This window comes from Chiloscyllium punctatum, chromosome 7 (genome assembly GCF_047496795.1).
Source record: "Chiloscyllium punctatum isolate Juve2018m chromosome 7, sChiPun1.3, whole genome shotgun sequence".
NCBI lineage: Eukaryota > Metazoa > Chordata > Chondrichthyes > Orectolobiformes > Hemiscylliidae > Chiloscyllium > Chiloscyllium punctatum.
Window position 1 is genome coordinate 71017550 of NC_092745.1, and position 16604 is coordinate 71034153.

At 41.5% G+C, this 16604-nt stretch overlaps 1 protein-coding gene across 3 annotated transcripts in view; it reads left to right on the plus strand.

Annotated features, from left to right (window-relative positions):
- The window catches only part of smg7 (SMG7 nonsense mediated mRNA decay factor), a 144381-nt gene extending 128010 nt beyond the window's left edge, over nt 1-16371 (plus strand). For all 3 annotated transcript variants that reach the window (XM_072573943.1, XM_072573941.1, XM_072573944.1), the window contains 4 exons: nt 2969-3128; nt 3737-3910; nt 4949-5097; nt 14058-16371. In XM_072573943.1, coding sequence (XP_072430044.1) covers nt 2969-3128; nt 3737-3910; nt 4949-5097; nt 14058-14171 — 597 coding nt within the window. In that variant the 3' untranslated portion in view covers nt 14172-16371. The remainder of the gene's footprint in view (nt 1-2968; nt 3129-3736; nt 3911-4948; nt 5098-14057) is intronic.
- The last annotated feature ends 233 nt before the right edge of the window (nt 16372-16604 follow it).

The window sequence follows — 16604 nt, forward strand, 5'->3', positions numbered from 1 at the left end:
CAATTGGAGTTCAACCTGGATAAATGCGAGGTGATGCATTTTGGAAGGTCGAATTTGAAAGCTGAGTACAGGATTAAGGATAGGATTCTTGGCAGTGTGGAGGAACAGAGGGAAGTTGGTGTGCAGGTACATAGATCCCTTAAAATGGCCACCAAGTAGACAGGATTGTTAAGAAAGCAGCATATGGTGTTTTGGCTTTCATTACGTGAGATCTTGTTAAGACCATAAGACAAAGGAGTGGAAGTAAGGCCATTCGGCCCATCGAGTCCACTCCGCCATTTAATCATGGCTGATGGGCCATTTCAACTCCACTTACCAGCATTCTCCCCGTAGCCCTTAATTCCTTGTGACATCAAGAATTTATCAATCTCTGCCTTGAAGCCATTTAGCGTCCCGGCCTCCACTGCACTCCGCGGCAATGAATTCCACTTCCTCAGTACTACCTGCTTGTCCACCTAACTTCGTATTATCAGCAAACTTCGCTAGAATGCCCCCAGTCCCTTCATCCAGATCATTAATATATAACGTGAACAGCTGCGGCCCCAACACTGAACCCTGTGGGACACCGCTTATCACCGGCTGCCATTCCAAAAAAGAACCTTTTATCCCAACTCTCTGCCTTCTGTCAGACAGCCAATCCTCAATCCATGCCAGTAGCTCACCTCGAACACCATGGGTCCTCACCTTACTCAGCAGCCTCCCGTGTGGCGCCTTATCAAAGGCCTTTTGGAAGTCTAGATAGACCGCATCCACTGGGTTTCCCTGGTCTAACCTATTTGTCACCTCTTCAAAGAATTCTAACAGGTTTGTCAGGCACGACCTCCCCTTACTAAATCCATCTTGACTTGTTCTAATCTGACCCTGCTCTTCCAAGAATTTAGAAACCTCATCCTTAATGATGGATTCTAGAATTTTACCAACAACCGAGGTTAGGCTAATTGGCCTATAATTTTCCATCTTTTGTCTTGATCCTTTCTTGAACAAGGGGGTTACTACAGCAATCTTCCAATCATCCGGGACTTTCCCTGACTCCAGTGACTTTTGAAAGATCTCAACCAACGCCTCCGCTATTTCCTCAGCCACCTCCCTCAGAACTCTAGGATGTAGCCCATTGGGGCCAGGAGATTTGTCAATTTTAAGACCTTTTTGCTTTTCTCGCACTATCTCTTTTGTAATGGCAACCATACTCAACTCAGCCCCCTGACTCCCTTTTAATTGTTGGGATATTACTCATGTCTTCCACTGTGAAGACTGACGCAAAGTACTTGTTAAGTTCTCCAGCCATTTCCTTATCTCCCATCACTAGCCTTCCAGCATCAGTTTGAAGTGGCCCAATGTCTACTTTTGCCTGTTGTTTGTTTCTTATGTATTGAAAGAAACTTTTACTATCATTTCTAATATTACTGGCTAGCCTACCTTCATATTTGATCCTCTCCTTCCTTATTTCTCTCTTTGTTATCCTCTGTTTGTTTTTGTAGCCTTCCCAATATTCTGATTTCCCACTGCTCTTGGCCACTTTATAGGATCTCTCTTTTTCTTTGATACATTTCCTGACTTCCTTTGTCAGCCATGGCTGTCTAATCCCTCCCCGGATGATCTTTCTTTTCTTGGGGATGAACCTCTGTAGTGTCCTCAATTATACCTACAAACTCCTGCCATTTTTGCTCTACTGTCTTCCCCGCTCGGCTCTGCTTCCAGTCGATTTTCATCAGTTCCTTTCTCGTGCCCTCGTTATTACCTTTATTTAACTGTAACATCATTACATCCGATTTTGCCTTCTCTCTTTCAAACTGCAGACTGAACTCTACCATATTATGATCGCTGCTTCCTAAGTGTTCCCTTACTTTAAGATCTTTTATAAAGTCTGGAGCTTGTTGCAGCTTTATAAAACTTTGGTTAGACCACACTTGGAATACTGCATCCAGTTCTGATCGCCCTATTATAGGAAAGATATGGATGCTTTGGAGAGGGTTCAGAGGAGGTTTACCAGGATGCTGCCTGGACTGGAGGGCTTATCTTATGAAGAGAAGTTGACTGAGCTCGGACTTTTTTCATTGGAGAAAAGGAGGAGGAGAGGGGACCTTATTGAGGTATACAAGATAATGAGAGGCATAGATAGAGTCGATAGTCAGAGACTATTTCCCAGGGCAGAAATGGCTAACAAGAGGGGTCATAGTTTTAAGCTGGTTGGAGGAAAGTATAGAGGGGATGTCAGAGGCAGGTTCTTTGTACAGAAAGTTGAGAGAGCATGGAATGTGTTGCCAGCAGCAATTGTGGAAGCAAGGTTATTGGGGACATTTAAGAGACTGCTGGACATGCATATGGTCACAGAAATTTGAGGGTGCATACATGAGGATCAGTGGTCGGCACAATATCGTGGGCTGAAGGGCCTGTTCTGTGCTATAGTGTTCTATGTTCTATTTAGTCATTAAGTTCCTCTGAGTAAACTAGGGCAAACTGTGTGCCTTTTCTCCTCCTGTTTCCTAAATGCCAGGATTGATTCTGTGAAATAAAATACACTTATTTAATCAACAGTACTTCATGGAGGTAATTTTTGTGTTAAGATGTATATTGCAAACTTTACTCTGCATCTTTAGTTCAGTACTCTACTGGTATTTCTGGTTTCATTTACGCTATTGCAACTTGACTCTGGTAGCCACACAGGAATAGAATCACCTAAGAACAACATTATATTATAAAGTTTGCATAGAGAAGTAATGCTTTTCTATAAAAAGAAAGTTGTATGAAGATATGTATTTACTTTTAGCTTGATTTTATTTTGATTTCTTTGCAAGTGCCAGCTTAGCTCAGATGTTAGTTACTTGCATCAGGTGAGGAAATTCAAGCTGAAATGTAGACACAGGTGACGATAGTTATGAAACGTACCATTGGAATGATGTCTTAACTTTAATATTCTAATAGCATGCCATTTCTAATGATCTTATTACATTCTTCCGGTTGCTTTCAGGAGAACTCTCAGAATAACAGCATCTTCAGTGAGGTTTATGGCAAGAATTTAGCACCAAGTGGGAAATCAGAGAATGCACTACCCCAAGCATTTCATGAGGCCTCCTGCTACTCACTATTTGATGGAAACCCTTGGTCCCCTTCTCTTCCTGCCAGCTCAGGTTAGTGTTTAAGATGCAGTCTTTGCTTACTGCAAAGATAAAGAACTGTGAAACACTTCACAACTAAAAATGTTCCTTTCATGATTTTGAGTAGCTGCAAGTGAGATGCTGTTTCCAATCACACTATTTAAAAGTTGATCAAGGATATAGACTATTTCCATTTTATTAATCCCTGCAGTAATTATCTAATTGATCATGTAATCAGTCACTTCCTGAAGAAGGGCTTATGCCCGAAATGTCGATTCTCCTCCTTGGCTGCTGCCTGACCTGCGCTTTTCCAGCAACACATTTTTCAGCTCTGATCTCCAGCATCTGCAGTCCTCACTTTCTCCATGTAATCAATTAATTAAGGACACTAATTTCCATTTTGTTCATGGAAAAGTAATAAGATCGCATTTTTAAAAACTCAATACACCAATAAACATCTTAGTAATTAACTGACTAAGTTTCAATTCCTAAAATCTAGGTTCAAATTCAATCCATAAGTCCATGCTAATAAAATGGTACCCCTTTTCTTTCATCCTTAGTGGAACTATTACAGGTTTGGGTGCAAGAATTCTCACTTGCTATTTTTGTGTTCTTTCTACACATGTTTCTTCAAATAATAGATCATTCAACACCAGCAAGCCAGTCTCCACACTCCTCTAATCCCAGCAGCCTACCAAGTTCTCCTCCAACTCACAACCAGAACTCATTCTCTGGCTTTGGACCGATTGGAACACCTGATAACAGTGAGAGGAGGCTGGCTGACCGCTGGAACATGAAACGTACTGATAAGCCAGGTAAAGTACATAACATCCTCAAATATTGCTGTCTTCTTGCTTCTTTAATGGAATGCTTAGCTATGTTTAGAAAAGGCCTCCTAAGGTTTTTGGAACTGAGTTCAGTTCCGTTTGTAGAAGTCTAAAGTTAATAAACAATTTCTGTTGCCTGTAACCTATGCATGTTTCTTTTTAAATGGTTCGCTATACAGTCCACAGACTGAACCATATAAGTTATTGAGCCTGATAATGAGTGGATGTTGAAAATGGTGAAATAATTCAGGTAAGGTGAATGTTAATTTGGGTTTCCTGACAGGCTGAATATTTCCATAAGGAAAGGTGGCCTGAGATTAAACAATAATTTTAGATCAACGGATGGTCAGGAAAATAAAAGAATTTAAAACTTTAACAAGCCGTCAAGAAACTGTCTTTAAAGGCACAAGTTATCATTTTCTCTTGACTGCAGCAATAATAAACAAATTAAATTATATCCTTAACGTCCTGAATCACTATCTGCCCACTGATCTGAATGTTAAATGTCATATAGTGCTATTCAAAGAACAGAGACTTCTTATGTGCTGAATACCATTGCTGCAAACACCAAAAAGGCCCAAATTATTTAATCATACATTCCACAAACAATTGAGATGAAATTGGTGCAGAATGGCTGTCATGCTAACTTAAACCTCAGTGGTCATGTGCTTCCAAAATCCGTTCTTTGCATGAAGCACTTTCAGTCATCTTAATGTGATAAAGTGCTGTATAAAAATAAATTTTCATTACAGATATATCACTTAATATGATGAATATTTTAACTACGCAATAGATCAAAGGGAGAGAAATCTAAACTGAAATAATTATCCTTTTCCTATGCAGCGTTTATTTGTGATCTTAATATTTCACCTTCATTTTAGTAGCAATGTAAGCTAAATATAATATTGACTATCAAGTCAACCCATCGCTAGTATTTTCAACCTTTTAGAATGTATGTTAAAATAATCTTTAACATACATTATATTTAATCTTGCCCTTTTTCTGTTTCTTTTTAAAAAATCACAGTAATGAGTGGATTTGGCCTGGACTATCTACCTGCTGCATCTTCCTCTTCAGACAATACCTGGCATCAGGGTGGTACACCTAGCAACACGTGGGCTGCCCCAGACACCACACTGGATGACTCGTCCACATTGCTCATGGACAGTTTCAAGGTATGATACTTGACGGATTCCTTCCTTAGTCCTACCCTGATTCCTATTTTGCTTTCCTGATCAGAGGATGATGACTGACACTGAGATTTAGAACATAGAGCATTGCAGCGCCGTACAGGCCCTTCGGCCCCCAATTTTTTGTGCCAACCTGTGGAACCAATCTGAAGCTCATCTAACCTATGCTATTCCATTTTCATCCATATGTTTATCCACTGACCATTTAAACGCCCTCAAAGTTGGCGAGTCTACTACTGTTGCAGGTAGGGCGTAGCATGTCCATACTACTGAGTAAAGAAACTACCTCTGATATCTGTCCTATATCTTTCACCCCTCAATTTAAAGCTACATCTCTTCTTGCTAGCCATCACCATCTGAGGAAAAAGGCTGTCACTGTCCACCCTATCTAACCCTGTGATTATCTTATATGTCTCAATTAAGTCACCTCTCAACTTTCTCTCCAACGAAAACAGCCTCAAGTCCCTCAATCTTTCCCCATAAGACCTTCCCTCCATAACAGGCAACATCCTAGTAGATCTCTCTGAACCCTTTCCAATGCTTCCACACCCTTCCAATAATGTGGTGACCAGAACTGTACGCAATACTCCAAATGTGGCCACACCAGAGTTAAGAGTTGCAACATAACCTCATGCGTCTGAAACCCAATCCCTGTACCAATAAAAGCTAACACACTGTATGCCTTCTTAATAACCCTATCAAACTGGGTGGCAACTTGCAGGGATCTGTGTACATGGGCACCAAGATCTCTTTGCTCATCTACATGACCAAGGATCTTACAATTAGCCCAGTACACTCCTATTCCTGTTGCTCCTTCCAAAGTGAATCACCTCACACTTTTTTGCATTAAACTCCATTTGCCATCCCTCAGCCCAGCTCTGCAGCTTATCTATGTCTGTCAAACCTGCAACATCCTCCAGCACAACCCACAACTTCCACTGACCTTGGTATCATTCGCAATTTTTACTAACCTATCCTGCTACGCCCTTATCCAGGTCATTTATAAAAACGACGAACAACAGTAGCCCCAAAACAGATCCTTGCAGTACATTAGTAACTGAACTCCAGGGTGAACTACCTCCTTCTGTCTTCTTTCAGCGAACCGATTTCTGATCCAAAACACTAAATCACCCTCCATATTTTGTGCAATAGCCTATTGTGGGTAATCTTATCAAACACCTTACTGAAATCCATATATAGCATATCAACCGCTCTACCCTCATCCACCTATTTGATCACCTTCTCAAAGAACTCATCAAGATTTGTGAGGCACAACCTACCGTTCACAAAACTATGTTGACTATTCCTAATCAACGTATTCCTTTCTAGATGATTATAAATCCTATCTCTTATAACCTTTTCCAACACTTTACCCACAACCGAAGTAAGGCTTACTGGTCTATAATTTCCAGGGTTGTCTCTACTCCCCTTGAACAAAGGCACAACATTTGCTATCCTCCAGTCTTCTGGCACTATTCCTGTGGACAATGATGACATAAAGATCAAAGCCAAAGGCTCTGCACCCTTCTCCCTGGCTTCCCAGAGAATCCTAGGATAAATCCCATCTGGCCCAGGGGACTTAACTATTTTCATACTTTCCAGAATTGCTAACATCTCCTCCTTGTGAACCTCAATCCTATCTAGTCTGGTAGCTTGTATCTCAGTATTCTACTCAACGACATTGTCTGTTTCCAGTATGAATACTGACAAAAAATTTATTTAGCACTTCTCCTATCTCCTTGGACCCCACGCACAACTTCCCACTACTGTCCTTGATTGGCCCTAATCTTACCCTCGTTATTCTTTTCATTCCTGATATACCTATAGAAAGCCTTAGGGTTTTCCTTAATCCTGTCTGCCAACAACTTCTCATGCCCCCTTCTGTCTCTTCTTAGCTCTCTTTTTAGGTCTTTCCTGGCTAACTTGTAACTCTCAAGCACCCTAACTGAGCCTTCACATCTCATCCTGACAAAAGCCACCTTCTTCCTCTTGACAAGAGATTCTACTTCTTTAGTAAACCACAGCTCCCTCACTTGACCACTTCCTCCCTGCCTGACAGGTACATACTTATCATGGGCACGCAGCAGCTGTACCTTGAATAAGCTCCATATTTCAATTTGACCATCGCCTGCAGTTTCCTTCCTCATCCCATGCATCCTAAATCTTGCCTAATTGCATTATAATTACATTTCCCCCAGCTAACTTTTGCCCTGCGGTATGTACCTATCCTTTTCCCTCACTAAAGTAACCATAACCAAATTGTGGTTACTATCACCAAAGTGCTCGATTAGCTGCAAATCTTAACACCTGGCCGGGTTCATTATCCAGTACCAAATCCAATGTGACTTCCCTCTTGTTGACCTGTCTACATAATGTGTCAGGAAACCCTCATGCACATATTGGACAAAAACTAACCTATCTAAAGTACTCAAACTCTTGTATTCCCAGTCAATATTTGGAAAGTTAAAGGCCCCCATAACAACTATCCTGTTATTCTAGCTCTTCTCCTTTCCTTTCCTCTATATCTCTGCAACTATTCAGGGGCTTATAGAAAACTCCCAATAGGGTTACCTTTCCTTTCCTGTTTCTAACCTCAGCCCATGCTACCTCAGCAAACGGGTCCGCCAGCGCCCTTTCTACCATCATAATACTGTCCTTGGCTAATAATGCCACCCCCCCCCCCCCCCCCCCCCCTTTTTTTACTATCTTCTCTGTTCTTACTGAAACATCTAAATCCCGAACCTGCAACAGCCATTCCTGTCCGTACTTTACCCATGTCTCTGAATGGCCACAACTTTGAAATCCCAGGTACCAGCCCTTGCTACAAGTTCACCTACCTTATTCCGGATACTCCTGGCATTGAAGTAGACACACTTTAAACTACCTTCCTACTTGCTGGTGCCTTCTTGCAACCTTATTTCTGACCTCACTACTGTCAATCTCCTGGACCCTGGAACTACCATTTAGGTTCTCATCTTCCTGCTGATTAATTTAAACCCTCCCAAAGAGCATTAGGAAATATCCCTGCCAGGATTTGGTACTGCTGTGGTTCAGGTATAGACCATCCTGTTTGTAGAGGTCCTACCTATCCCAGAATAAGCCCCAATCATGCAGGTATCTAAAACCCTCCACCCCAGCTACCTGAATTTCTGACTGAAATCCCCACCCCTTTTCTTACCTATGTCGTTATGCCTATGTGGACCACAACTTGGGGCTGCTCCCCCTCTCCCTCAAGAATCCCAAAAACCCGATGTGAGACATTACGAGCCCTGGCACCTGGGAGGAAGCATACCAACTGAGAGTCTCTCTTGTTCCCACAGAACCTTCTGTCTGTCTCCTTAACTATGGAATCGCCAGGGAGTAATGCTCTGCTCCTCTTTCCCCCTTTCCCTTATGAGCAACAGGGACAGACTGTGCCAAGAGACCTGTACTCCATGGCTGAACCCTGATAAGTTGTTCACCGCAACAGTATCCAAAATGGTATACTTGTTATTGAGGGGAACGGCCACAGGGGATCTCTGCACTGTCTGCTTGTTCCCTTTCTGTCCGATGACTGTGACCCATCTGCCTTTGTCTTGTACCTGAGGTGCGACAACCTCCCTGTAACTCCTCTCAATAACCCCCTCTGCCTCCTGAATGATCTGAAGTCCATCTAGCTCCAGTTCCCTGACGTAGTTTTCGAGGAGCTGGAGTTGGATGGACTTCCCGCAGATGAAGTTAGCAGGGACACAGGCGGTGATATCGGCTGCTGTGACTGAAATGTTGAGGCTAGTTATAGCAGCCCAATCTGACATCAGTGAATTCCCCACACAACAGGCATTGAAACATAATGGACTATGACAATGGTATCGTAGATAATAAAGCAGACTGTAATACAGGCTGCAGGCTCACTATCACGTGGGGATAGTTTCACAGTAGTGCCCAACACATGTAAAGTCTGGAAGTGGCAAAGACATTAATGAGGGTCTCAGCAGGGGATGGCTGAGACAGAAGTAGGTGACTTCAAAGTGGTGAAAGTAGGTGTTTGGTTTCAAGGAGAGTATGTGGATTTAAAAACTAAACTTGATTGAATAGGATGCCAAGATTGCAACTGATGTTGACTCATCCTAAGACAGGATGGGGAATGGAATTGATGGCAAAGGTACAGTCTGTGGTGGCTTCATTCTTGATATTTAGCTAAAGGAAATTGTAGCTCATCCGAAAATGGATGTCAGCCAAGGTTTTGCCTAACCACAATGAAGAAATAGAGCTGAATGTCATCAGCATATGTTTGGTAGCTAATCCATACAGATCGTTCTGCTGTAACACACATTTTGTTAATGTGAATTTGTTGTTGTGATTGACGAATTAGGGACACTGTTTCTAAAGCTCGAATTTTTAAAAGTGCATTGGCTATAATGCACTTACATTGCCAACACTTTAAGCGCTGTTTCTAAAGTGCAATTTTTCTGTAAAGTGGATTTGCACAAGGATACAACCATCATGTTACAGAAGAACTACTTGTATCAGTGGATGATGCTGCCAAATGGGCAGCATTGTGGTTAACGTACAGAAGATGGCACAAAAATGTCCTAGAGACTTGTATAAAGAGTGGAGAAGAAGCTGTTACTAGAGATACTCTGGCTATGATTAGACAGTAAACTAGACAGCTGAATAACTAATTGGGCATATTAGAAATGGTGTTATAGTAACCTGTGTCAAAGATTGCAGAACAGATAAGGTAAATGTTCCATGATCAGTCATGGGAGAAGGACTGATGGTTGACCTTAGAGGTTTATAATCTGAGGAGCATGGATAGGGAAATTAGCCAACTGGCAGAGTCCAAAATTTAAAAAGAACCTGAGGGTATCTTTTTCACACTGAGGATGGTGTATATATGGAACGAGCTGCCAGAGGAAGTGATGGAACCAGGTGTAGCTATAACATTTAAAAGGCATCTGGAGAGATGTATAAGAATCTTCAGGAAAGATGGTACAAATTTGGGTTGAAAATAACAGTTTAATTGTTTGGGAAATGGTGAAATTTGAGGTGAGGACGTAGCTTACAAGGTCAAAGGTCATGGGTATTAGGTCAAGTATAAGGAATGAGGCAGGAAGCTCCAGAAATAGAGTTGAAAATTAAAGGGTATCGCAAGAGGATGATTGAGTAGTTCGGTTTGGTTAAAAATGCTAAGGTATTTGAGCAGCAGAAACAGCTGAACCGATGGTCTCAGAAATTCACGATCTCCACACATTAGGTATTTGAGCTGTGAGTGCAGAGAACTGTGGTTTAAGAAGACTGCTGATAATGGAGAGGCCCGAGGTTCTTTTTACAGACAATTCTGAAATATCAGGTAGATTTAAGAGAGGAGAATTGGTCTGCTGGTACCTTCATATTCATCTTGATCTGATAATGAATTGCAAAATCCATCATGCCAACTACATTTGTGTCTTGAGACTTGAGGGAACAGTGGTGGACCATATTGGGAGAATGCAGGAATAGGAAAGAATATGGATTTGGGATCAAGGCATCAAAGAGAGGGTGGAGTAGCTGGTCAAATTGACAGCTATAGATCATGGGTCAAAATAGTTTTTTTTGACGGCTCCACCTTGAAGGAACCTTTAGGAGGTGCAGGTTCATAGTTTGGGAGTCACAGACAGGGTAGTGAAAAAGGCATTTGATACATTTGCATTTGTTAATCGGTGCATTGAATATAGAATTTGGCATGTCATGTTGTAGCTGTACAGGACATTGGTTAGGTCACTTCTGGAATACTGTGTTCAGTTCTCGTCTCCCTGCTATAGGAAAGATGTTGAAAGCGTGCAGAAAAGAAAACAAGCTGGGGTTGGAGAGTTAGAGTGAAAGGGAAAGGCCGAATTTGGCTGGAACTATTTTCCCTAAAGTGTCGGAGGCTGAGGGGTGACCTAATAGAAGTCATGAGGGGCATGGATAGGGTAAGTAGCCATGGTCTTTATCCCAAGGTCGGGGGATCTATAACTAGAGAGCATAGGTTTAAGGTCAGAGGGAAAAGATTTAAGATACCTAAAGGCAACTTTTTCATGCAGAGGGTCATGTGTGTACGAAATGAGATGGCAAGGGATGTAGTGGAGGTTGATGCAGTAACAACATTTAAAACCCATCTGGATGAGTACATGGATAGGAAGGGTTTAGAGGGATATAGGCCAAATGCTGGCAAATGGGACTGGATTAATTTAGGATATCTGGTGGGCATGGACAAGTTCGATCAAAGGGTCTGTTACCATGCTGAACATGTTCTGTCTATGACTCTTGAGATTTCCTGAGGGCTACGTTTTGATTTTCTGGGGCTGTTTTTTTAGTTTCAGGAGCTACTTTTGATTTTTGTGAGCTCCTTCATTAGGTGAGACATAGTCATGTAGTTATTGTAATGTGGTATTTGGACACTCAGCCAAATTAGAATTATTCTTCATAACTTCACTAATCAACCCTCAATAATCTTAAACATAAGTACAAGGAAAGCTTGTATTTCCTGGACACCAGCTTTAAATTGGAACAAGACAACAGACATAAATTAGCACCAACAGTTTTTTTTTCAATATCTGGCACACTTCATAAAGAGTACATTAAATTGCAAGGAATTCCTGACTTGTAACTTCAGGTTTCACTGGCTGCCAGTTAGCCAAATATTCTTTCTTGGCTAACAATCTTCTGCCCTCCATCTCCATCTCCGCCCCCCCCCCCCCCCCCCCCACCACCACCACTTTGCAGTCACCTGCTTCTGCCCTCTTTCCCCTTGCCTTTCCCCCATGTCACTTTGCAGCCACTCACTTCTTGCTTTACCTGGCAGATTTTGCCCAACCTTCTACTACCAGTTGACTCTTCTTTCCCCAGTTTTACTAACTTTGTTCAGAAACACCACTCATTATCTCACTGCTACTCTCCTCATAGGCTGCTTCCCTCCTGAACTTGCTGCTGATTAAACTCATTGAGAAGTCTTAACAGCTTAACAGCCACAAATGTTGAAAAGGTGCAAGTGCTATCAAAATCTCAGTTTCACTTATGAGGGCAACTTTTTTTTCTGATTGCCCCAAAATTAATTTTTCCCAGTGTATTTATCCATTTTTAGATTAGACTTTCTGGATTAGATTACATTAGTGTGGAAACAGGCCCTTCGGCCCAACAAGTCCACACCGACCCGCCGAAGCGTAGCCCACCCATACCCCTACACTTACCCCTTATCTAACACTACGGGCAATTTAGCATGGCCAGTTCACCTGACCTGCACATCTTTGGACTGTGGGAGGAAACCGGAGCACCCGGAGGAAACCCACGCAGACACGGGGAGAACGTGCAAACTCCACACAGTCAATCGCCTGAGGCGAGAACTGAACCCGGGTCTCGGGTGCTGTGAGGCAGCAGTGCTAACCACTGTGCCATAAGTTAGGTGCAAGTTCCCTCACCACCCCTGCTTGTGTATTTTGATCATTATATTTTGATCTTTGGAATAGAAGGCCAAATATAAGGTGCTGGTTTCAAATAACTTATCTAAGTTTTTTTCAAGGATGAATGCAGAAATAAATACAATTAGGTGGTTAACACTTCTCAGTCACCAGAACCAGAGCAGCTCATCTAATTAACTGTCTTCATTGTTTGTGGCATCTTGGTATGTGCAAATTGGCTTCTTTTTTTTCCCCTACATTAGAGATCTTTTTTTAAAAAAAATAAATCAATAGTTATAGCACATAAGCCATCAGCCCGGCGTCTCCCTCTGCAAGTACAACCCAACTCGTCTTAGTCCATACCTTTTTCCTTACCACCCTGAAAATTTTTCCTCCTCCATAATTATGCAGCTTCCTTTTGAAAATCACAATTGAATCAGCTGTCACAATCACATTTGAACCCAGAGTTGACTTTCTAAACAATCAGCACCCTTTTCTGCTGTGAAATATGCCTCTCAGATGTAAAAGATGCTATAACAATATAAATTTATTTGTTCCTTCTGGAATACCATTACTCTTGTGGGATTTTTTTTTAATAGTAATTAAATGATCCAGCTACTAAGACTACAATTCCAGTAAACTATTATTTTGGGGCTAAATTAGATGTGAGATTGCTAGTCAAACACTGTATATTTACCTAGTCTGAAATTGGACTTGGGAAGGTTTCTTAAAAAGGAAAGATTTTAAAATGGACCTGAGGGGTGACTTTTTCACGCAAAGGGTGGTGGGTATATGGAATAAGCTGCCAGAGGATGTGGTGGAGGCTGGTACAAATACAGCATTTAAAATGCACCTGTATGGATATATGTATAGGAAGGGGTGATAGGGCTATGGGCCACATGCTGGCAAGTCAGATTAGGTCAGATTGGGATGTGTGGCAATGTCAATAGCTGCAGTAGTAATTACAATATTAAATACTTGCGATACTGTTCTGTAGCAATCCTCGCTAAAATGGTGATAAGACGTGCAGCAGAGAGCTCTGCTTAAAACAAAAAAAGCAGTAATTGCTAAGAATTTTAAATTAGTGGTTTTTGATTATAACAGTAGCTATACATTTTACTATAGCACACCAACCTTGAAAGGGTTAATTTATCTATTTCGTTCTAGTTCAGGCTTCTTTAATTACTAGATAAGAACAGCTTTTGTTGGCTTCTGTCTGATGGCAATTTTTATTCCCAATTTGGCAGTGTCTTTCAAAGTGGAAAAAGGGTCCAGCAATGCTGCTGGTTCAGCAAAACGGGGCACAAAGCAGGTGTGTGTGACTGAGTAAGTGGGCCACTTGTACTTGTGGCTGTTTGTTGCTGCTTGTGGCCAGATGAGTTGGACCAAAGGGTCTGTTTCTGTGCTTTATAATGCTATGACAGTTGTTCTATTAATTGGAATGTGCACTCTCTGTCTATACTCATTCCTTTACTCAAAAATATTTTTTTATGGGCTGTCAAATTTCCATAATAACAGGTTTGTTCATTTCCCCTCTCCCCTTTTCAGTCAATCTGGTCAAGTTCAATGATGCATCCTGGACCCTCTGCACTGGAGCAGCTGCTAATGCAGCAGAAACAGAAACAACAGCGAGGACTCGGCACACTGAACCCACCACACTGAGAGGCACAATGGCATGACCGGTGAATCCAGGTTACACAACTCAAGGCATGTTGGGTTTGCATTACAACCCACGGTCCCCTGCAGGTGGCAGCCCTCTCTTCTCTGTGTTTTCTTGCTGTTGAGAGGGCGTAAGCACTCCACCAGTGCTGCGTGTGCACAAAGCTGCTGCTGAGGAAAAAATAAAAAAGAACATTACATGCTTCCTGTCACTTCCAGAGGAAGGTCCATCACCTGCCTCACTCAGTTATCTCCTAAACACTTGATTCTGGTCAAAGATCTCCTGCGTTCTTCTCCATTTTATACATCTCTAATACAGTTGGGTAATAAAGAGAGATGAGATGGGGAATGAAAAGTCAAGTGGGCTGAAGTGGTGTTGCATTGTAAAAAAAAGAGGAGAATCAGCTAATGAATGCTCTGCTGGTGAGGACGTGGTTACGTTTTTTTAAATCCTCTTATCATCTTGGTTTTTGAGAGTGATCATTTTCTGCTCTGTTAAGGAACAGGTGTGCTTGTAATCTCTAAATGTAGTGACACTGGCCCATTTGTTAGCTTTCCTCAAACCTATTACATAAGGATGTGTGGAGGCATTCTGTTAGTGAATTTATATGAAGGCAACTTTTCAGACAGGCAAGGGTTTTGTGTGTTTGAAAACAGCTTCACATCACTGCACCTTTAGCTAATAGATTTTTTTAAAAGGAAAAACTAGTGGTTAATGTCAATAGCTGCAGTAGTAATTACAATATTAAATACTTGTGATACTGTTCTGTAGCAATCCTAGCTAAAATGGTGATAAGACGTGCAGCAGAGAGCTCTGCTTAAAACAAAAAAAGCAGTAATTGCTAAGAATTTTAAATTAGTGGTTTTTGATTATAACAGTAGCTATAAATTTTACTATAGCATACCAACCTTGAAAGGGTTAATTTATCTATTTAGTTCTAGTTCAGGCTTCTTTTAATTACTAGATAAGAACAGCTTTTGTCGGCTTCTGTCTGATGGTAATTTTTATTCCCAATTTGGCAGTGTCTTTCAAAGTGGAAAAAGGGTCCAGCAATGCTGCTGGTTCAGCAAAACGGGGCACAAAGCAGGTGTGTGTGACTGAGTAAGTGGGCCACTTGTACTTGTGGCTGTTTGTTGCTGCTTGTGGCCACCTGCTACTCCCATTTACAATTTAAAACTGAAAACGAAAAGCATGGGTCATACACTGTGGTCATCATACCAATAAAAGTTTCAGGCTCTTGAATGTAACGAAACATTTCTGTCCTTTTTGAGCTTTGTGAAGAGATCTGAATGTATCGTTTGCAGAGTCACATGGAACATGCCTGTTAAAGCCATTCTTTAAATCACAGTAGTGAATACACTTTCAGTTGAGGCTTCAGTTGAATTTCTGATGGCAATAGCTGATGTAACTGTAGGAATGCATTTGTTTATTTGGGATGGAAGAGTTACATGTCTGAGTTGCTGAGAACTGTTCAAAACCAATATCTCATGCTTGTGGGGTAAAGTATGAAGCTTGGGTGATGCTAGAACATTCAGGCCAGGTGGGTAAGCAGTGCAACACTAGGACGAAGTGGAGAAAAGGAATTCATTTTTTGTTTTTGAGGGAAATGGTGTATAACAACCTCTTCACAGTAATAAAGACTTAGAGATTGAAAACAACAAAGAGAAGCCCCCGCTCCAGAGTCTTTGTTTAAAATCAGTGCTCTGCACCACAGTTAGAAGCGCAGCTCCACAGCCAACCCACTGAAACATTCCACTGTTCTGCTCTGGTCACCTAACTCTAAAACTACTCTGGTACTTAATCACCTCGCTGCACCCCAAGTCTGTTCACTGAGCTGACAAGTCCCAGAAGGTTAGCAGAAGTACCAGGGCATGAGTTGACAACCTGCATGCATGTATGCTGTTTGGAATAATTATATTTCTGGGGAACAGGAGCACTGCAAGAAAGATTATAGGGCCCTTGAAAAAATGGTTTCTGTTCTAAGCTTTTGTGTTCATGTCTTTTTTGTGTAAGAACTTGTGCAGCAATTGCTGGAATCAGCTTTGCCTTCAATAAATGAAACCATGTTCTAAACAAAATTGTTTATGTTTAATCACTTGTTCTTTTGTGCACAGTAAGTTCCTTTAAGGATGATACTTGAAGGAAAAGTCTACAAACATTGGTGTGGTGCTAAACTTACATTAAATACTGTTAAACATGCAAGATACGTTGTGTCGTGTGCTACTTAAATTTTCATAATTTTCTTTATTCCAAGTCCTGCAGAACGAAAGTTGGAGAACTCAACCAAGCAATTATTCCTACAGTACTGGTATACACAGGAGTTGGGTCACATTCCAGTATCCAGTGTTTATCCTTAACATTTGACAAAAATTCTGGCCCTTATCACATTGCTGTCTCAAGTACCTTGCTGTCTGCAAATTGGCTGCCGTTTTTCC